Raw genomic sequence first — 23,909 nt, 5'->3', positions numbered from 1 at the left:
GCACGGTTGAGCACGGAAGTAAAGTCACGTGAGGAATCCTCACGTGATCTAGGTACGGTGGACGCTACATGCGCATTTTAAATGTAACAAAAGTACAATTACCTGTAGCCGTACGCGTATTTTTTTTTTCCAGGACGAACGTGGGCAATTTACATAAATGGGCGTGGCTTAACCTCCAAAATACTCTCGCGCATGCGTACTTGGACTGAAATAGTTGTGAGGCGACAGAAAGCCATTCACGGATCTAAATAATCGCGTACAAAATAACAAATGTTTGTATCTGCTTTTTTCTGTGTTAAGACATACAGATTTTTTTACTAATTTGGTGCTATGACCATGCTAGTTAATGCTAGTTGTGCCATTTGGTAAAATAGACAGTGGGACTGTCGTTATGCTCTCAGGTCTGAGAGTTAAGTGTTACTGCTAGGCCTATTGTAATATAGTATGTATCAAGTATTATTAAATAAACAATATATATACTTATCAAGTATTATTGAATAAACAATATGTGTTACGACAGTCAAGCGAGTAAGAGTCTTCATTACAAGTCAGAAACCTCATAACACTATATTACACTATAGCTGTTACTTGAAAAGCATGCTACTGATGCTAGTATTTAGTCTAAGCCCAGGGTTAAATACTGCTATAATAGCAGCTATTTCTGACATAGCTCGAAAAGCAGTTGTGGTTGCTACGTGAAATGTATTATTGCTTAAACCTATTTATCTTAATTTTGTTAATAACAATTTTGATTTATGCTGTCAAAGGGAAGTTTCAGATCAACGAAACAACAGAATACTCGATCCCCTCTTTTAAGTTTTACTTAAATATTTTTGGATTGTGCTGTTTAGGATGAAAATATTATCTAAGTGTGTGTGTGTGTTTTCAGTATGGTTTATTAAAAATATTTTGCCGAGAACTGGAATGTCAAAAATGTATAAGTAAAATAATTATTTTTGCTGGTTTTTTTTTCTACAGAAGTGAATAACTATAATTTAAAAACTGCAAAATGAGCTATTCAAAGGCTGATTTTATTCATTTCATTTTTTATGTTGTTGGGGGACAATACATCTTTAAGGGTTAGGTATTATTATTAGTTGGTATTAAGATAATCGTGGTCATCGTACATGATGTTATGCTCATTTTCGTTGTTCTAAAGCAATAATAACTACCTATTTTAATGACATCTAAGAAAGTCACACTGTCTGCAATGTCTTCATGTTTATCAATATGTGTACTTACAACTAGGTGATGTTTTGTAAACCACCAGTTTACAAGAATAATATTAATGTTCCTGGCCAAAGTGTTATGGGTATAAAATAAAAAATATTGGAAAAATAGGTGACTATTTAATGATACCTTATGAAGTGATGTTTGTAGTTTCAATGGCATTATGTTATTCTTAACTAATAATGGCAATAGACTAACTCAACCAGATACACATAAATTCAAATTGCACATCCTTTATTATAACTGTTTTAAAAGAAATTGTAAATATAATTTAATAAATCAGAAAAAGAGAAATGTTAAAATAAAACAATACAAATATTACGATTACTATTTTCTAATGTATCTTTTGTTTCATTACAGAATTCAATGTATACAGTACAAACAGTACTGCTATTTGTATTTATATATTATCATATATGACGAAATATAATCTCTTGCTTGAGTATTTGGTTTGGTATATCATTTTATTAAGGGCTTTGTATACCTAACCCTGTAAATAACCTCAACTATGAACTGAACCTAACCCTCTAAATAATCTCATCTATCAACTAAACCAAACTCTCTAAATAACCTCAGCTATGAACTGAACCTAACCCTCTAAATAACCTCAGCTATGAACTGAACCTAACCCTCTAAATAACCTCAACTATGAACTGAACCTAATCCTCTAAATAATGTCAACTATCAACTCTAAATGACGGTCTGGCCATCACCGGTTGTCTCTAGCTTTACACATTCATCATTGTGGTTCTCATTAAAATCTTGAACCTTTTTGTCAAGGAATAGCATCATTTTTGCTCCACCGGTGTCCCCATAGTGTGTCCTGAATTCCTTGTAAAATACCCTAAAATCAACAAAAGAGAACACATACCAAAAATTAGGTATACATTTTTTGTCGCTTGCATACTATATAAATACTTGCTAAAGTTTTTTGTTTTCGTCCACTAAGCAGCCCGGACAAATTGGAATGCTTCAAGCATTTTTACTTGTTTCTATAGACCCTGAGGTGGCAGGTTCCATCCATTAAAAACAGGACAATAATTATCAAACTGATGATACTGTATGTAGAAAATATTTATTACGTAAAGTAATGTTTGCAGACTTCAGATGATGAGTATTTGGTACAATATTGCAAAACAGCATTTGTGCCCATCTGATTTAGAACTTGTTATCATAGCTATTTTATTAAAGATCTTTATCCTGTCCAAATCAAACCATACAAAATTCCTTGCTGCAATGTGAACTTTTATCGAATTCATGATAATTCTTCAAAACCTCTAATAAAAACAAAAACAAAACTATGGAAATTAGCTGATAGTGATAAATTCCTGTTAACGAAACACAACACAACTATATATATAAACTAAAAGACACACAAATTATGATAAATAAGTTAACAAACGTTTCATAAGTAAACAACTTTTTATTAATGCAATATATTTTGTAATAGATAACATAAAAAAATATGCAGAAAATAATATAAACATATATTTTAGACAAAACAAATATATACATTAAGAAAACATTGGGTACTACGTATAAGCCAAAATATTAAAATTATTATTAATATTAAAGAGGATAAAAATAAGAAAATAGCGAAAAAATGTAGAAAATTCTTAGGCCCTGTTTCTGCTGCCAAGAAAATACCGTATTTTATACGGTATTTTTTGAATACCGTATTTATACCGTATTTTTTTGGCAGCAGAAACTGCGCTCATAAAAAAAATACCGTATTTTGTATACCGTATTTTCCCCACAAAATTTGTGGATAAAATACGGTATTTACAAATTTATACCGTATTTTTTGTACCCTTTTCTGCTGCCAATAAAAAATACCGTATATTTTTTTACCTGCGACATGAGGTCAACATCGTGTTTTTATTTTCTGTCGCTGTGAGCTGTTTTACACACGTGTATAGATATATTCGGCGAAAATGTGGAGCGAAGACGTCACAGTATTTACTATATAAATCTGTGTGGGGAAAAGGGGTGTGGGGAAGGAGGGGAAGTTAAATGTCCGGCCAACTAAAAGGTAATAAAAGGGACAACCACATTTTAAAGACATTTCTAAAAAAATAAAGCAGGAGTACGGAATAGACTTGTCTCCAAAGCAAGTAAACTCAAAGCTGAAGAGCCTGCGAAAGCAGTACAAAATTGCAAAAGACAATAACTCGGGGAGGGAACGAATTACTTGTCCCCATTACGATGTTTTCTGTGCTCTCACAACATCTCTATCATTAGGGCTAGCCTGTTGAAAGTGAGGCGTAAAACTTCCTTTATTGCGACTTTTAATTATCGACCAAATAAATGAATGGCAATTTGGGTAAAAAGGATGAAATTTAACACGACCACCCAAGAAGTATTGTTAGCAGAAACGGGGTACTGAAAAATACGGTATAAAAAATACCGTATTTTATACCGTATTTTTATACCGTATTTTGAGCAGTTGCAGCAGAAACAGGCCCTTAGAGATTCTGTAATTGTTTACAAACATTGAATGAATAAAGGTGGTGGTTAACCACAAAAGATAAAAAAAAAACAAAAACACAAAAACAAAACCCAAGTAGTAATTTATACTGACAACTATCAACAGTTAAAATAATATCCTTACAGCTGTCACAACTTTCACACACGATACGAGACAAATTTCTGTACATACCCGGAAGACATTTTTTTGTCCGCTATTTGGATATGTTTTGTTTGTCCTCCATGTTGAGTAAAAAGTTCCTTCAAACTCTTTAAGCCACCTTAGTGTTTCTTCAGCAGAGGTGAGTGGTAACCTTATGGTACATAGCATTGAATTTCCGTTTTCTTCATAGTGGCAAATTTTATACTTGTGACCTGATTGCAATTCTGGAAGTATTATCTGTAAGAGAAATTAATTTATAATCAGATGGCTTTAATGGCATAAGAATGGCCTTAATCAGTATGCTGGTGATGTGACAGACCTCAAAACATTCAACAAAATACAGGTCTAGAGCAACCAACATCTTATGACGAAAACAAACATGTATGTATTTTACTTGTTTGTCCCTGTTGTTGCAATCCAAAACTCTAAAGAAAGAATAATATTAAAAGGGGTGTGTTTATGACGAAATAAAGTGTTGTACTTGTAGTAATTAACCCATTATCAAGCCAAACGTTGTCCTTTTTAAAAGCAAATGACTTGCTTTTAATATGTAGGGCTATGCTCTACTGGGCTGGGAAAGATGTCATAGGTTATGGACAGATCTACATATACCATGTAATTATACATATGGTACCCTGTTCTCATTTGTTTATTTCTGCTTCAGAACCATTTTTTACATTACACACATTGCCTTTGATCCAGCAGTATGCCACAGACCACGCTGCAGCCCGAATGACACACTGGGGTGATTGTTTTAATACCATGAGATTTACACAACATTTCAACGTCTATATGTATGAGTATAACTAGAGTAGGCCTATGTAGGTAGTTGTACAACAAGTAACAGTGTACACGCGCATGTAATTTATTGTGTATACAACAAACACTAGCCTACACACACTACCTGAACTAGGCTACCGATCGATTGTGTGAGACCAATTCTACTGCATTTTTTGTGAAATTCGTTGAACATTTTGGGTCAAAAAATAACTTAATAAGCTCCCATGAAAAACAATGCATCATTCAAACAAGATGAGATAAAATTTACCTGCAATCGAGGACATGTATCGAGTTTTAGATCAGGGCAAGCATTCCCAGATAAACAACTCGCCATCTCTATACTCTCTCTACTAGAAAGTAAAACTTTTTTTAGAAAATTCGCGCATGCGCGAGAGTATTTTGGAGGTTAAGCCACGCCCATTTATGTAAATTGCCCACGTTCGTCCTGGAAAAAAAAAATACGCTAGCCGTACTTGTACTCCACCAGTCGATAGCCATAGTTCACTATAATATCTCTATACACACACATATAATAAATAGTAACAACAGTGATAACAATATAGTAAATAGGCCTACGCGTATTGAATATCAATAAAAACGATTAATATTATATAAAAAAAACAATAAAACACTGACAATAATTCAGTTTATAAATTATAATTAATAATGTAGAGGAATCGCTTAAAATGAATATTGTGTCTTTTTATCAATTAAAAAAAACTTGAACGATGCGATATTATATAAAACATAAGTTTTTAATTTGAAAGATAAAGTAGCCCTAATTAAATTTTTGTCAGTGCTAGTTATTATTTGTTCATATAGGCCTATTTTTAGACCTTTGCATTACATGCAGTGTGTAAATTGTAAAGTGGAGTGGTGCATGTTGATTGTTGATCTTTGTATTTACTCACTCTTGGTACATTTTATTATGAATCTAAAATACCTATTTTATTGCAAATAATTATAATATACAAATACGTATCAACCATATTATAAATAAATTATTATTTATAAATAAATAATAATTGTCAGTAAAGTATGTCAATACACTAAACACAGATGGTTATGGCAAGCCTCAGCTGTCTGAAGTATTCAAAATATTATATTATTATATCATTTTTTTATTATATTATATATTGTATTGTAATGAATTATACGTTTTGCATTATATTACTTGGTTTTAGCATTATATTATATCTATTTCTAATATATTATGTGAAAAATGTAACAAATTATTGACTTTTTGTATTATATTATTCGGTTTTGGCATTATATTATGAACATTTACTATTATATTATTAATAAAATACATTATATTATAATATAATTGTATTATATTAAACCCATTTACCTTACTTTATAACATACAACATTATTATTTTATACGGATTCGTTAGTTATATTATTATTTTGTATGATGTTTATTATACGTCACGGCTCATTTCAGTTCTTCTAACTCTTTCTCTCCCTCCCCCTGTTCACTAGCAATCAGCGGCAGAATCTGAATTGTGTGACTGTTGAAGAATAACTATACTACGTACTAGGCCTAGCCTAGGCCTACTAGGGAATCTAGCCTAGACGTAGCTAGTTAGACAAGTGACCAAGGACCACCGGACAGCTACAACTAATACTACAATACAATAATACTACTAATGCAATAACTACTACTGCTAATACTTAGGCCTAGCTAGTAGAGTACTAGGTAGGTTAGCTACTACTAGGCTCTAGGGGGTTAGGGCGTATGTATGATGTTAACTACTAGGCCTAGGCCTACTAGTACTAGCCTAGGCTAGGCCTAGACTTAAGTTGTAGTAGGCTAGGGCCGGGCCTGCTGCCTAAATAGGCTAGGCTAGGCTACTACTACTACTACTACTAGGCAGCCAGCCCATGATGGTTACGAGTAAGCCAAAATTTTGGATATAAGTAAACCAAAATTTGGGTACGAGCGAGTTGGCATGGGTACGGGTTGACCTGTATCCTTTTTTCTAGCTAATCGTACTAGGCCTAGGCCTCAAGTAAGTCTACGCTACCCAGTCCGGCTACAATATGGTCTATTTTGTTTTATAGCTTTATTGATAGCTGGGTTCAAATCTGGGTTGGGACGGCTTTTTCTCATTCTAAAACAGAGTTCCTTATCATAATAAAATAATATATGAATTTATTTGTAATAGTACCTAGGCCCTAATTGCCATTGCATTTATTATTATTAATTATATATTATACGGTTACCCCTTAATTATACTATAGTATAATTTCCTTGTTATATTTTACAATATTTTCTTTATAATTCTACAATTTTGTCTTTCACAGCACAAATTTATCATACTGTATTTGTCCAAGCTACTCCAGCTACATGGTATTGCCTTGAGGCTAAACTACACGGTATACTGGCACTACCATCATTCCTGACTCGTCAACCTGGACCACATAAGCACAGTTTCAGTTTCAGTTTATTTACCATTTCAATTTCTGAACATAAGAGATGAACAACTTATATGGATGGATAACGAGCGAAGCTCGTTTACCGGTCACCCGTTAGTGCAGTGACATTACGGACAACATAAAGACAGGACAAAGGTGCAATACATAACAAAACATGTGAACACTTGTGTTTGCAACCCCTTGGATAAAATAATATATTTATATAAAGGAGAAAGATAGATATTATAATATTTCTTTTTTATCATACAATACATAGTACCTATTGGTATTATATCTAAAAATACAAAGGCGGCTAACACAGATAGTTCCATATATACAGTACTCTCTTATAAATAGATGTATCTCTCCAATCTACCTAATCTAATAATAGTACTATTAGCATACTACTATACACTTTGTAGACAAGAAGTAAGTTGTATACACCTAGAGGACTTATGGTAGTACAGTCGAACGCCCTCTCACTGGCCCGGTCAACATAATCTATACCTAGATTATTACAGTAATTAAAGTACATTATTACAGAGATTTTTTTTTTGTTTTTGCAGAAATCAAAGTTATGTGTATAGAAAGCAGTACTCGTATTAAAAACTAAGCAGGTTGTACTCTTGAACGCAAACTGGCAGGATATTTTGAATATTTTTTATTGTTGAAATGAATGGAATCCTAACTTCTTTGCAACAACTGGAGACAAAGACATATTATGACCCTTTTATTTAAATTTATTTGAATAGACCTTCATGTAAATTCATTAAAGGCTATATGTTTGTTTTATATTTTAATATGTGATAGTAGAAAATCATTGTGTATAATGAGGACTAAGAATCTGATATTCACTTGCATTGTCATCTTTTAAAAATTTTATTTATAATGCTGGTAATGAGTTTAAAATTTAATTATATTGACTAGTTTTGATAATCATTATTTCTTTTGTGTAATATAGTTCATATATTATGTATTGAATAAATTGGTAAGGCCCTATACTGTTATTATTTAAGGAAAGTTTATATACACTTATTTTATGCCTACTTAGTATTAATTGTTTATATAAATATTTTGTCTAATTGCCTTGATTTTTTGTATAGGCCAATGGCATCAATGTTTTTCTCAACGCAAATTAGCCTAATAATGCCACATTTAAACACATGATTCATTGATTTCTGATATTCTGTACTTGAGTATGCATTACTAAAATAACCAAGTAGTTAATATATTTCATTTGTAATGTATGTATAAACATTAAGTTTTTTTTCACATTTTTAAATTTAAAAATTATTACAATACCTACCTTTCTCATTGTTACTATTGTATAATATATTTTGAGGCAGCAATAAAAAAAAATTAAAACAATTAATTTGACTTATACTGTACTATGTTAGTTCAGGATATAAAATGTGTGTGGGCATCTGGTGTGTTGGAGGTTGGTGGTGTGAGGTGTATATTTGTCACTTTAAGACCTAAATTAGATGTTTTCTGAAGAAAAGAAGTAAGAGGATACGCTTTCAAACAATTCCAAGAAGATTCACACAAAAATAATTACTTTCCAATAAAATAGTATAACAGTGTATATTACAGTACATTGAATAAACTCGAGCGGAAAAATAACGCACATAAAAAAACACTCATATTCTTGTCGAAAAGTGCCCTCAATAGTTTTCTATTAATTTATTAATAATTATTATTAATTAATGAGTAATATGAACATATTTTTAACATTCAATGCTGGAAACTGGTTCTACTCCTAACAAAGTTTCATACCTCCAAATTTCATCAACGTATTCAAAGCACTTCAATATTAAATATCACATTTAACATAAAAAATTCGGGTTTTGGATAGAATTTTGCTTAAAAACATATACAAAAAACATCGATAAAAAATACTTTTCGTATTCAAAAACAGATGATACTTGGTATAAATGTTCACTATAGGTTGCTCTATTCACAGAAACAAAATTGCATTCATGAACGTTTTTTGTTGGTTGTTTTTTCAAAATAGTTATTAGCTTGAAAAAAATGAGTTGGAATTGTATAGTCTTTCATAAGTGTACATTTTGTAAAAACGTAAATTTAAAAAATCAGTGATATGGCTTGATAGTTATTTTTTTTTTGCAATATGGATGGAGCAACCTATATTGAACATTTATACCAAGTATCAAATGTTTTTGAATACGAAAAGTATTTTTTATCGATGTTTTTTGTATATGTTTTTAAGCAAAATTCTATCAAAACCTGGATTTGTAATGTTAAATGATATTTATTTAAGTGCTTTGAATACGTTGATGAAATTTGGAGGTATGAAACTTTGTTAGGAGTAGAACCAGTTTCCAGCATTGAATGTTAAAAATATGTTCATATTACTCATTAATTAATAATAATTATTAATAAATTAATAGAAAACTAGAGAGGGCACCTTTCGACAAGAAAATGAATGTTTTTTTATGTGCGTTATTTTTCCGCTCGAGTTTATTCAATGTACTGTAATATACACTGTTATACTATTTTATTGGAAAGTAATTATTTTTGTGTGAATCTTCTTGGAGTTGTTTGAAAGCGTATCCTTTTACTTCTTTTCTTCAGAAAACATCTAATTTAGGTCTTAAAGTGACAAATATACATCTCACACCAGATTCTGCCCACACACACTTCATCTCCTGAACTAACATAGTACAGTATAAGTCAAAATAATTGTTTGTTAAAATTTTTTTTTATTGAAAACAATCTGCCTCAAAAAATATCATACAATAGTAACAATATCAGAAAGGTAGGTATTGTAATAATGTTTAAATTTAAAAATGTGAAAAAAAAATGAATGTTTATACATACATTACAAATGAAATATATTAACTACTAGGTTATTTTAGTAATGCATACACAAGTACAGAATATCAGAAATCAATGAATCATGTGTCTAAATGTGGCATTATTAGGCTAATTTGCTTTGAGAAAAACATTGATGCCATTGGCCTATACAAAAAATCAAGGCAATTAGACAAAATATTTATATAAACAATTATACTAATATTGGTAGGCATAAAATAAGTGTATATAAACTTTCCTTAAATAATAACAGTACAGGGCCTTACCAATTTATTTAATACATAATATATGAACTATATTACACAAAAGAAATGTAAATGAATTTATAAGGACATAATTATTATCAAAACTAGTCAATATAATTAAATTTTAAACTCATTACCAGCATTATAAATAAAATTTTAAAAAGATGAGAATGCAAGTGAATATCAGATTCTTAGTCCTCATTATACACAATAATTTTCTACTATTAGTATCAAATATTAAAATATAAAACAATCATGTAGCCTTTAATGAATTTACATGGAGGTCTATTCAAATAAATTTAAATAATTTAAGGGTCATAATATGTCTTCGTCTCCAGTTCGTAGAAAATGAAGTTAGGATTCCATTCATTTCAACAATAAAAAATATTCAAAATATCCTGCCAGTTTGCGTTCAAGAGTACAACCTGCTTAGTTTTTAATACGAGTACTGCTTTCTATACACATAACTTTGATTTCTGCAACAAAAAAAAAATCTCTGTAATAATGTACTTTAATTACTGCAATAATTTAGGTATAGATTATGTTGACCGGGCCAGTGAGAGGGCGTTCGACTGTACTACCATAAGTCCTCTAGGTGTATACAACTTACTTCTTGTCTACAAAGTGTATAGTAGTATGCTAATAGTACTATTATTAGATTAGGTAGTTGGGAGTAGATTGGAGAGATACATCTATTTATAAGAGAGTACTGTATATATGGAACTATCTGTGTTAGTTGCCTTTGTATTTTTAGTTATACTGTAATACCAATAGGTACTGTGTATTGGGATGCAATTCAACAGTTATGAATAAAAATAGTCCTATGTACTCTGTATGTTGGAGGAAATAAGCATAAGAGCAAGTCTTGACCACAGGGTGTAAGTCAGTCACTATTTTGAATCAGTAGTATGACTTCTTAGGATTTAATTAATTTTAAAATTATCATTGTATGATCGAAAAGAAATAATATAATATCTAACTTTCTCCTTTATATAAATATATTATTTTATCCAAGGGTTGCAAACACAAGTGTTCACATGTATTGCACCTTTGTCCTGTCTTTATGTTGTCCGTAATGTTACTGCACTAACGGGTGACCGGTAAACGAGCTTCGCTCTTACGGTTATCCATCCATATAAGTTGTTCATCTCTTATGTTCAGAAATTGAAATGGTAAATAAACTGAAACTGAAACTGTGCTGATGTGGTCCAGGTTGACGAGCCAGGAATAATGGTAGTGCCAGTATACCGTGTAGTTTAGCCTCAAGGCAATACCATGTAGCTGGAGTAGCTTGGACAAATACAGTAGAAATTTATGAGACTTGGTGTGTGATGATTCAGTATGATAAATTTGTGCTGTGAAAGACAAAATTGTAGAATTATGAAGAAAATATTGTAAAATATAACAAGGAAATTATACTATAGTATAATTAAGGGGTAACCGTATAATATATAATAAAGAATAATAAATGCAATGGCAATTACTTATATTATGTATACATTACAATATTACAAATAAATTCATATATTATTTTATTATGATAAGGAAATCTGTTTTTGAATGAGAAAAAGCCATCCCAACCCAGATTTGAACCCAGCTATCAATAAAGCTATAAAACAAAATAAACCATATTGTAGCCGGACTGGGTAGCGTAGACTTACTTGAGGCCTAGGCCTAGTACAATTAGCTAGAAGGATACAGGTCAACCCGTACCCATGCCAACTCGCTCGTACCCAAATTTTGGTTTACTTATCCAACATTTTGGCTTACTCGTACCCATCATGGGCTGACTGCCTAGTAGTAGTACTAGTAGCCTAGCCTAAGGCAGCAGGCCCGGCCCTAGCCTACTACAACTTAAGTCTAGGCCTAGCCTAGTACTAGTAGGCCTAGGCCTAGTAGTTAACATCATACATACGCCCTAGAGCCTAGTAGCTACCTAGTACTCTACTAGCTAGGCCTAGGTAGTAGCAGTATTAGTTATTGTAGTAGTATTATTGTATTGTAGTATTAGTTGTAGCTGTCCGGTGGTCCTTGGTCACTTGTCTAACTAGCTACGTCTAGGCTAGATCCCCTAGTAGGCCTAGGCCTAGTACGTAGGCCTAGTAAAGATAATTAGTTATTCTTCAACAGTCACACAATTCAGATTCTGCCGCTGATTGTTAGTGAGCAGGGGGAGGGAGAGAAAGAGTTAGAAGAACTGAAATAAGTCGTGACGTATAATAAACATCATACAAAATAATAATATAACTAACGAATCCGTATAATATAATAATGTTGTATGTTATAAAGTAAGGTAAATGCGTTTAATATAATACAATTATATTATAATATAATGTATTTTATTAATAATATAATAGTAAATGTTCATAATATAATGCCAAAACCGAATAATATAATACAAAAAGTCAATAATTTGTTACATTTTTCACATAATATATTAGAAATAGATATAATATAATGCTAAAACCAAGTAATATAATGCAAAACGTATAATTCATTACAATACAATATATAATATAATAAAAAAATGATATAATAATATAATATTTTGAATACTTCAGACAGCTGAGGCTTGCCATAGATGGTGAATAAAAAACATACTACCGTTGTCAGTTTCATTGTGGTTTTTTTTCAAAGTGGTTTGTAAAACAAGTCCGTTATACTTTTTCTAGAATAAGTTTTATGTAATAATAAAGGATTTATTATTTTTATTTAAAATAATTGACAAGTCTTAATTTGGAGTACATTACTTGAGGGCGCCACTTTCCTCATCGCCGGAAGTGGATTGTGTTGTATTTTTGTTTGGCAGGCTTGATCTTTCGACCTCGCAGCTTACCTGGAGAAATTTTGCCAAGTTTTTCAGTTTATCTAGGCTTGGAAACGGGTCATATACATTCTAAAGCCGTTTGAAGGGAACGGCTAAATTTTCCTGTGCCTCATCTATCTATTTTCAAGTCACTATGGGTGAGTTTAGCTTCTTAGAAAAACTTCACGTGGGTCATTTCGTATTCATGTTTTAATAAGAGAACGCGTCCTTTTTATTTTCTTTGACTCAATTCTTGGAAATATACTTTAACAAAATGGGTTAAATTTATTGTTTCCGACGTTTTATTTATTAAAGTACATGTCTTATATAAACTTAAATATATATAGATGATTTTTGTGTAGTTTATTTTAGCGTACACTTTGAAAAGTATCGCAAAGTTACGATTCCTTTTAGTTTATTTGTTCTGGGCGTTCAGCTTCGCTTAGCCTTATATTATCGCTTGGCCTTTATTTTCTTTGTTCCCAATGCGTGTGTTGTGTGCGGTAATGTGGTCTATGTAGGTTATTGAAAAGCGCTCGCCGCTCTGTCGCTCTGTGTTTTTTTACGGCCGATCGCTGTCAGTTTTTGATATTAAAAGTGATATTTAACGTGCTTTATTTTATATATATATTTAGTGTAATACAAAATAAAACATTACATCTCATCTGCAGTTTGATTACTTTTTATCATGAGTTTTATAAATAATTTTAGATGTATTAGTTTGACAGATTCGAGATGCGTTCGACAGTTCAGCATTGCTGCTATTGTGGCTTGTATTGTTCTTTCATTCATAACATCATTTTGGTTTTATAAAAATTATAAAAAAATATTAAATTTTAACCACAATAACCAGAGAACCACCAAGTAATTTTATCTGTCAATAATGCCATGGAAACTGTCAACTACTGTAGTTTTTTTTTACATCCTGTAATAATAATTATGTCATGAAAAGTTGTAGTAAAATAAATTAATCTGATTTTAATTTTGCAACCCAGTTTTATTTTATTATATATTATAATATTATTTTACTTTTTTCAAAGATGAGTAAGGTTTTTGAGATAGTTTTAATATAATATATTTTGTTATAGTTCTAGAGGATGAATAAATATCCTCTAGAACAGTATGTTTTTTGTATACAGTAACAGAAATGAAAATACACTTAATTTAAAATATTTTGTTCCAGTACTACTGTATTTATCATTACAATAGTTTAGAACATTTACAAGAAATTGAAACAGGAAAAACTACAGTATTAATTTGTCATTACAGTATACTGTTGTCAATCATGTAGTTTTATCTTATTTATTTATTTTGTTTGTAATTATAAATATTATGCGTTCATTGTTTGTGGTTAAAACAAGCAAAATAGTTTTAGTCAGTTTTGCAATTGAAATAGATTCTGCACCATCCCCGAAATTATATTTTTTAAATATAGCATCTACAGTAATAAGTTCCTTTAAAGCACTTTCCACCCACAAAAAAAAGAGAGTTTTCCTAGCCGTTTTTCTAAGAATCCCTTTTTTAAGGCAGTACACTACACAGTGAACCATGTTTTGTTTTTACATTCTGCTTGATAAACAAGCTTTGTGAAGCTTTATATAGAATTATGATACGTTATGCAAACGATAAACTCGCCGTGTTGCAGTAATGATTTGAATGACATGCAAAAATTATGTACACTAAAATCTGTTATTGTGAAACAGCTTATTAGTCAGTTTGCACTGTGAAAAGGTCAGTTATACTATCAGCGTGCCTAAATTACTACTAGCGTATTACATTTACTTGTTAATTCAGGATTTATCAGCCGAGATCTTAACCTGTTTTAATGAGACTGAAGGAAATCATTAAGCATTATCTGTACACTGATATAGATTGACTTTAACCTATAAGAAAGTGTACAAATCGGGCAAAAAAGGGGATTAGCTGAGTGTTTTTTTGTTCTATTTCTTTACTACTGTAATGTATCTTTCCAGTACATGATTGCTGGTTAGCTAATTACAGTATCACATACAACTTGTAATTATAGCAGTAACCGTAATTTACAGTTTTAGATGTCCCAGATCTACTGTACAGTAGTACTGTATAGGGTTCATTAGGAAACCTCCCAGAATTTAATGCACTGGATAGTACGGAGTAGTACAGTACTGTCACTATCCATTTTGTTACTTATTGCATTTGAATGAAATGTAGAGCGTAAAAAAAAAGAAAATTCTGTACTTCATGTTGTTTTATTTAAAACATTTATTTATATCACTAGACCATAGAATGCAAATGGACCCTAGAATGGATCCGAACAGAATGGACCCCAGAATGGATCCAAACAGAATGGACCCTACTAGAATGGATCCTAGCAGAATGGACCCAAACAGAATGGATCCTAGCAGAATGGGCCCAAACAGAATGGACCCAAGCAGAATGGACCCGAACAGAATGGATCCAAGCAGAATGGACCCGAACAGAATGGATCCAAGCAGAATGGACCCAAGCAGAATGGATCCAAGCAGAATGGACCCAAGCAGAATGGACGCTGCATATTTATGTTTAGACTTAACAACGAAACCAAAGCGTGGCCGAAAGCCCAACGAAGACAAGAAGAAGAGACGAAAACGTAACCGTCCTGGAGCACACATCAAACGAGCCAAGACTGGATATTTTTATTTTCTTGATTATTTTAGAAAAAATTATAATAAAGACGCAGACCACATATCGAAGGTACAGTATAACACGTATTGAAATTTGATTGTACCCATGGTTTAAGCAATGGTAACTTAATAGAGAGCCTTACAGAACAGTACATAAAATAGGAATGTTTTTGAAATAGACCTAGAGTACAGTACTATGAAAACAAAATACCGTATTGCAATAGTTTTTTTTTATATAGACATTGTACCTGTAGCAACTTGATACTGCTTCTAAACTAATACAAAATACTTCTTTCTGTTACTGCTGCATTGCAAAATCTATAGAGATACAGTAGTTTACAGTACTGTGAATATTATTCAGTTGTGTAACAAAATAAAAACATTGTATACATACATTATAAAACCCAAATGTTTAATGATTTACTGACATTCGTTTTTGTCATTTAGTTTAAAAAGTAATAATATTAATCATGTCTTCTGTACTGTACCCTTATTAAAAAAAGCTGAATACTATAGTCTAACTAAATCCCCAAAGATAAATCTTCACTGATTATTTACTCTCGTCAGTCAAAGACAATGTTAAACACTAATCGCAGGATGTTTGTTCTTAAAACCTATATATTATTACACACAAAAGGAAATTAAGAATCAAATGCATAGGTTTGTGAATGTCAAAGGTCACTAAACATAATGCTGCATTTTCCCAATTATGAATTAAGGGTTTGCAACATTATAGTATTACAATTTAGATGATGTGGGAAATGTTTAACATTATCTCAAATGTTGTATCTATTTTGACAACAGTAATGTTTTTTTAACAACATTTTTTCTATTTAGCAAGACATAAGATGTCCACAAATTAGTTGTAAGGAGAAACTATAAAAAGATAGGATTTTAATTATTATTACTTTACTGTACTTGGCCATCATTTCCTAAGTTGCAATGAAAGTAATATTTTAAAATGATTGAAAAAGCAAATCATTTAAATTGTACACCTTTGATGCACTGTACTGTATAACACTAACATGTAATCCTTTATCCAGATATGTACATTTAAATTGATTTTAAATTATAATACGACATGGCAATGATACATGCTGATTCTACAGCGCATATTAATAATAAAACTAACATTTCATAAATTCTATCTCAGCATGTCTTCTATTACAACAGTATTATTATTTTGTGGCGAGTTTCTACCTTATAATATACAGTAGAAAATTGGCCATTGGCCTGGGATAACTTTTTTAAACATTTTATACACCCGTGTATGTCCTTTTTTACTGAAAAAAAAAATGCCAGCCCCAGGGAAGAACAACCATGTGTTGATCTGGGCCTCCGTGGTTAAATCAAATTGAATTGAGTTAGCGTTACTATAACAGTAGTCCTAGGACTGAACAATCAGAGGAACATTAAATTCCCTCATGCCTGACTTATTGTTTGCCCAACTTTCTCATATTAAGCTTTATGGCAATTCAAGCGACTATAAATGCTTTACAAATTTCAATAAATAAACAATTTCATAGATTAAAAAATACTGTTTACAACCTACAGATAAAAAGGCTTTTGTTCAAGTTCTATTTCTATTCATTCCAGTACAAAAGTCAAATGAAGTGAAAGTTAACGAAATAATTTGTTAGACAATAAAGGAAATTACATTATTGTTAATAGTTTTTTTATAGTATTGTATTATATTGTTTCCAGCTGTTTAAATTTGGATTAATAGGATATAACAGTAGTAGAATTTAAGGTTTTAACTACATTTAGTCGTTCCTTCCACAGTTGATATTTTTGTGATCTTTTTTTAGGCCAGCGAAATCACAAAAGCGTGTGGAGCGGCATGGCAGGCGATGTCAATAGACGAGAAAGAACCTTTCCAGAAACTAGCTCGCAAGGACAGAGAACGATACGAAGCTGAGGTAACTATAATACTGTAAAGTCTCAAGAGAAAGCCCATGGGCTTGCTTTACATATAATATTTATGTGGCCTGATTGTTGGAGTTGATATTTGTTCCTCTGTAGGTACAACTTCTTCTCTACAGTATTCCCATTTATTCTTGGTCAAAACATGTTAAATTGACATGCGTCATCTGATTGGCCGATTGAATCACAAATATGTCAATGATACACTTAAGAATGCTGTACAATTAAGCATTCTTACATACACATCACAATTTGCAATTATTATCCATATACCGTTAGCTATTTATCATTTATGCAGCCGTGTACAAATGACGACATTTACATGTTGGGCATAAGGAATAATTCTAGTCTCATTATTAATATAATAATGGGGTTACTGTAAGCCACAAGGCTTAATCAATTGGTTGCCTTTCTAGTGGTGGTACTGTAAGCATCAACAATAAATATTATTTGTGGTTATGAAAACAGTGGGTAAACAAACTCTGTTTTAAAAATTATCAATATACAATTGGAAATTGGTCTCCCATACAACAGTATATGTCTGTATTCAAACTTAAAAGCAAGTTTTCAAAGGCTGTTTGCAGTATTGTAAGTGGGTGAGACAATCAGCGTAAACCCCTTGTAGTAGTGTAGTACCAAACCCATGAAGATGTCCTGGTATAGAGTGTTTAAATATCTCCTTGTTTGCAGCTACAGTATATCCCTGATAGGAATATTTTCAGCCCTGTATTAAGTAAAGGGTAACACCCTGTTAACTTTAATATGAACTTAGTTTTGTTCTCCCCATGATAAAAAGGTCCTTGTCCTTAAACTGTCTTATGAAATAACATCAGGCAACCACACAGTGCAAAAGCCTATTAATTTTAGAAGATTGGTTATCACAATATGACTCACGGCTCTATATACTTACTGTATTAATATTCTGTCTACATTTGCCATTATACACAGGCTAATGCCTTTCATTTATTATACCACCTGATATTTAATTTCCTTTACCAAGCCACCTGCTCAAAGTGTTTTATTATTTTACTTACGGATGTCAATGTACATTTTGATTTTAGTGTTTCCAAATTCTGTTGTTGTTTTTAAAACCTTGTGGAACTTTTATATAATTGATTACACATGATTACACATAATGATATTGTGGACTGTGTATTCCATTTTCAAAGATTATTTTAAGTAATCTTATTACAAAACAATTTTTTTTAAGTATGTAGTTTAGTCAAACAATAGTGTAACTACTTCATTTATTTAATTCTGTTTAAAGAAATCTAAGAAAGTCTTTTGGCTTCCTTTGTGTCCTGCTGCAATCCCAATCACTGCTTGTCAGAATCTGCAGTGCCAATATTATTTGTAAAGAAGAAATAACGTCATTTCAGACTACTGTACAGGCTTTGTTATCTTGTATCCGTACAGTATATTCTACATTATTCTGAACAGTTGTATAGTTGTTATTTTTCCATTTCTCTATTATTTATGAGGGAATTAAACTTCCATTTTACTGTAATCGCAATGGGGGATTAATTTTTGAATGAGGCTTAGCATAAACTCATTTTTCGTGGCATCACCAATAGTTTCTCATTTTTGGAAATTGAATTTCATATTTTGTAAATAAAATCCATGAAAAGTTTAAACATTTCTTTAACAGAAACTCAAAATATAGTGAATCATTGATACCCAAATAAGTCTTTAACATAAAGAAATTTGATACGAGGATTTCTAGATGCATGAAACAACATAATAGCTGGAACACAGCATAGAAACATGAATAATTTGTTAACAATTTGCTCATATCCAATTATTAGAAGACATGACTCTGTTAAAGACATTTGAGTAATCATGATTTATTACCATCATCTGTCTATTGCTAGTTTTTTTGTATTATGATATGAAGTTAGTAAAGAGTATTGAAATAAAGTGATGTTTGCCGTGATTACAGGAAGCAAGGGTAAACTACTGATGGATCAGCATTAACGAGTTTGACATTTTGTAACGCTACTATCAGTATTATATACATAGGAATCTTAAACAAAAGTGAAGTAGAAAATGAAACGCGATGAATGTTATTATCAGAAAAAAATAAAATATGGAAGCATAGATTATAGGGATGTGAATGCTAATTATTGTGACGTTCAGTTACAATAAATCAATATTCTTACTCCACTTGATGATGTCATACAAGGAAGATCATTATTGTTGATATAAAGTTTGTGGTACACCACATACAGTATGTAGTTCTGAAAAGCTGTTGAGTTTCCTCAGGAGTGAGGATAATCAAAGTATATTGATGGAAACATAAAGAAACAGTTCTTTACAGAATACTGTACATATGTGGTGTACCGCACATTACAGGTTTATCAATATATTGATTTCGCCATGCAAACCTTCAAATATAATAAGATCATTATTGCTATTTATCGGATGCGGTTGTAAAGGCCATATAAATAAATAAGCCAACCTCACAAATTCCAATTAGCATCTTAGAAAATATTTTGTTTTCTCTCTCTCAGATGTCCGTTTACAAAAAGGAACGTGACCCAGATAAGCCAAAGAAGCCACCAACGGCTTACTTTTACTTCCTGGAAGACTTCCGTAAGGAGATGAAGGGAAAGACTGTGAAAGGCAAGAGAGTAACAGAACTCTGTGGAGAGCAGTGGAACCAGCTTACAGATGAGCAGAAACGACCCTACATGGAACGGGTTGCTGTACAGTACAAGAAGTATCAAGAGGCTATGGAAGTATACAGACAAAAGGTATATATGTGTGTCACATTCTTTGTTGTTACATAATTAATTTGAAACATGATGTAAAAATAGGTAATAATATGTATGATTTTTGTTTAATCGCTGACAGCCCATTTGTCAGGAAAGAAAAAGTGTTTTTTAGATGGTCATTCAGATCAAACTCGCAAATGGCAGAAACTTTGCATGTGAAATGATTGATGTAACTTCTTATTTGTTAACTGTAGAAAGCAATGGAGGCCACAACAGCAGCAGCCACCCCTCCAACCCAAATGCAACAGCAGCAGCAACAACAACAACAACAGCAACACCTGATGGGACAAATGATGGGAAACTCTGGGGCGAACCATTCAAATATGGCGGTGGACGAGGAAGAGTTCGAAGAGGAAGACGAAGATGATCTTGAAGAAGATGAAGACGATGGAGAGGAATGAGTACAAAAACAATAAAAGCACCATTTAGTCAGTAGGTATAGTTATCTAAATATGGTATTCATACCCCATATTTGGAAGTGTGCTTGACCATGTATGAATTTTAAACCATATATGGTATTGATTTTCTACTAAAGTGGGACCCTTGAGTGGAGAGTTCTATATATATGAATAGTGTGTGTGAGAGATTTACTTTTCTGTACAGTTTCTTAAAAAATGTCCATAAAGTTTGACAATTGTACAATAACAGAACATATTGTCATTTCTAGACAAGATGGCATTTCCAAGATTGGAATACAAGTATAAATATAACATAAGATATTTTTAATTGATATTTTCCATGATGAAATGGAAGATAGAAATGGTTTTGTCTATTATGGTTTGGGGGAGGGTGATACGTTACATGTGTTTTGTATCCAAAGCAAATAATGTATAAAATTGTTTACAAAAAGAACACAGTAATATTGATATGAAGTTTTAGTAGAAAAAGTTTGTTGTACTTAATCTGAAATAACCTTTGATAATCAGTTTTGCGTAATGATTAATTTTTATTCGTTCTGTACAAATTTTAGTATTATCACAATTAAATTTTAAAACGGGTTGTCGTGATAAAAAAAACAATTTTTTAGATAATTAAATAATGGAGTGGATATAACCACTCATTCTTGTCCAGGTTATGAAATAAAAAATAGTTTCCAAACAAGTACATTCATAGAAATCTCAGGGTAGTTAGATAATTGTCCAAAAACAAATCAATTTAGTAGTTGATTCGGAATTTTAAACCAACAAATTGCTTCAAATATGTGCTCATATTGTAACAATATTTATTATTTTAATGATTTTAGTTAAGGTTATCACATAAATCAGTAGTTAAATGTATTCTTATTCTTATCAGTTCTCTCAGGTGTTTATTAAATGGTCCTACACTAACAATGAGGTCTCAAATCAATATACACCTTGCGATAACAAATAAAGTATACAGAAAAAGTCTGTACTTAAACATATTCAATTAAAGAAATTAATATCATTAATGTAGAAATTAATTGTATTTATTATGTTTTTTAGATAGTACACCCATGATGTACGTATTTTATACAAAGTTACTCACCTTACATTGATCAATTAAAGTGTGTATCATTTAATTGAAAACAACTTAATATTATGTACTATATCAATTGTGACTACAATTCAGGTTTACTGATAGCACTTTATGCCTACCTGGCAAATTGTACTAAGAAATTTGGTATTTGTAGGGTTAATGATTTGAGTGGTTTTGAATAATTGTACTAAATTCCACCTTACAACAATCTCAATTTTTACTTTAATTTTAAAAAAAATCACACTACTATAACATAAGTTATAAAGTTTTATTTTGACACATTATATTTCCGGATTGTTATTTAAATTCTGACTGCCTGTTGTTGTTTCTTTTGCTTAAATAACTTTTGGCATACACATGTAAATTTATTTTATCAGATGTCAAAATTAATATAGCATACATTGAAAACAGAATGTATTTTAGTAACTGGATATTTAGACAACATAAAATAAAAGTTGGATTACTTGGCTTTTTAAAAATATGAATTGGCATTTAGTATACTGACAAGGTTGTTGAATTTGTTTACGATAATTCTTGCATTTTGAAACTTGCAGTTTTAAATTTTGTTAAATCCTGTCAAACAACATGCTTTATATATTCTTGAGACAAATCATAAATACTATCTCTAATAATAATCTATTTGTTTATTGATTGATTTTGAAGCATATTCATTTTAGTAACATGCATCATGCTGTTGTTTCCTTTTTTGGATTTATTCTTATGTGTGAAGCACAGTAAAAACATGTGAAGCAACTCTATTTGAACTTATTTATGAATTTACATGACGGTAATCTGGAAAAAAGTTCCTTTTTATCATTCACTACTGTATATCTATATTGTTTTTGCGTAGTGTTATATTTCATGAGCTATTCATTTTCACACAAAAAAAGTTGGTACCAAATTGTTAAATGAACTGTTACAATGGTATAGAAAATGCTATTTTAAATTTTAACAAATGACAAGAATTTGAGTAAAAATTGTTTTGGTACTGCTTTCGTTGTTGCAAATTAATACAGGACATGAGGACAAGTAATATCTATAATGAATATCGTCTTCCTCTATTTTTTAACCCACAAAATTTTCTAATTGAAAAAAAATTAAACAAAGACCAAAAGACAAATATGGAGAGTGAATTTCTCCACAAACTGTAATTATGTATTTATAGACTGTAGACTACTATTAACTTGCCTTCCTAGTTTTATCCTCTGTATTTTAGAGACAATCATTTGTAAATGTGTTGTGTATTAATTGTGGTACTTTTTTGTTGTCGAAAAATATTGTAAAATACCTTTTTGTAAAAGCTAGTTTGACTGAGTCATAGAAATAACATGGCGCATTTGCCTTGGGTACAGTAAAATCACTGTACAAGAAATCATCTTTTGATTGCTGCGCTCAATGCAAATGCATCAAGTTTCATTTAATGGGAACGATGATTAGATTGGCATGTTTGTTAGTGCTTCCCCCATGAAAGTATTTATGGTTATGAACGAAATAACTGTTGCGTATCATTGGATATCTTGGTGGTGCTTATAAAAACGTCGGCCCAGAAAATAATACAGTGTTTAGTTTAAGTAGTTAATTTAAGTATTATGTAGTGTGTCTAAAAATGTGCTAAGAAAAAAAAAACATTTTTAATTCAGATATTCTGGAATTAAGTTTTTAATCAGTTTCCTCATTATTTAAATTGCTCAGGGAAAATTAATATTTAATATTTGGATTTATTTTATTACCATTGGTAACTTTTTAATTGTTTGGATTATAAACATTAAGTAATTAATTGCTAATTAATAATTATCATTAACTAATTAACAAACTTAAACCCTGAGTTGTTGACATCTAGTTATGTTAAGGAAATTTACCAAAAGCATACATCTTAAATATAAATTTGTGGGGGAAAAAATGTGCATCTACTAATGAAGTGCAATTTACCAATTGTTCTAAAATGGTAAAATACTTGATAATTGATAAAATTTGATGATTGTGTATTCATTTAAATATTCAAGTAAAAGCTTTAATTTCGAACACATTGTTGGTTACAGTAAATGACACGCCTATTGTGTACTGCTTCATATACAGTACAATAAGCATAATGTTGTTATATACAAGATTGGGTCATGTTATGTTAGG

At 31.1% G+C, this 23,909-nt stretch overlaps 1 protein-coding gene across 1 annotated transcript; it reads left to right on the top strand.

Annotated features, from left to right (window-relative positions):
• Window positions 1–12,940: 12,940 nt before the first annotated feature.
• LOC144855560 (uncharacterized) lies at window positions 12,941–22,559 on the top strand. The gene is made up of 5 exons (XM_078713456.1): window positions 12,941–13,104; window positions 15,204–15,658; window positions 17,397–17,507; window positions 20,022–20,264; window positions 20,480–22,559. Exons 1-5 carry the CDS (start codon window positions 13,101–13,103, stop codon window positions 20,684–20,686), a joined length of 1,020 nt encoding a protein of 339 aa, XP_078569582.1. The 5' UTR covers window positions 12,941–13,100; the 3' UTR covers window positions 20,687–22,559.
• The last annotated feature ends 1,350 nt before the right edge of the window (window positions 22,560–23,909 follow it).

Source organism: Antedon bifida, chromosome 11, assembly GCF_963402885.1.
Source record: "Antedon bifida chromosome 11, ecAntBifi1.1, whole genome shotgun sequence".
Classification (NCBI taxonomy): Eukaryota; Metazoa; Echinodermata; class Crinoidea; order Comatulida; family Antedonidae; genus Antedon; species Antedon bifida.
Note: the sequence above shows the minus strand (reverse complement) of the source record. Positions and strands in the feature narration are given on the sequence as shown.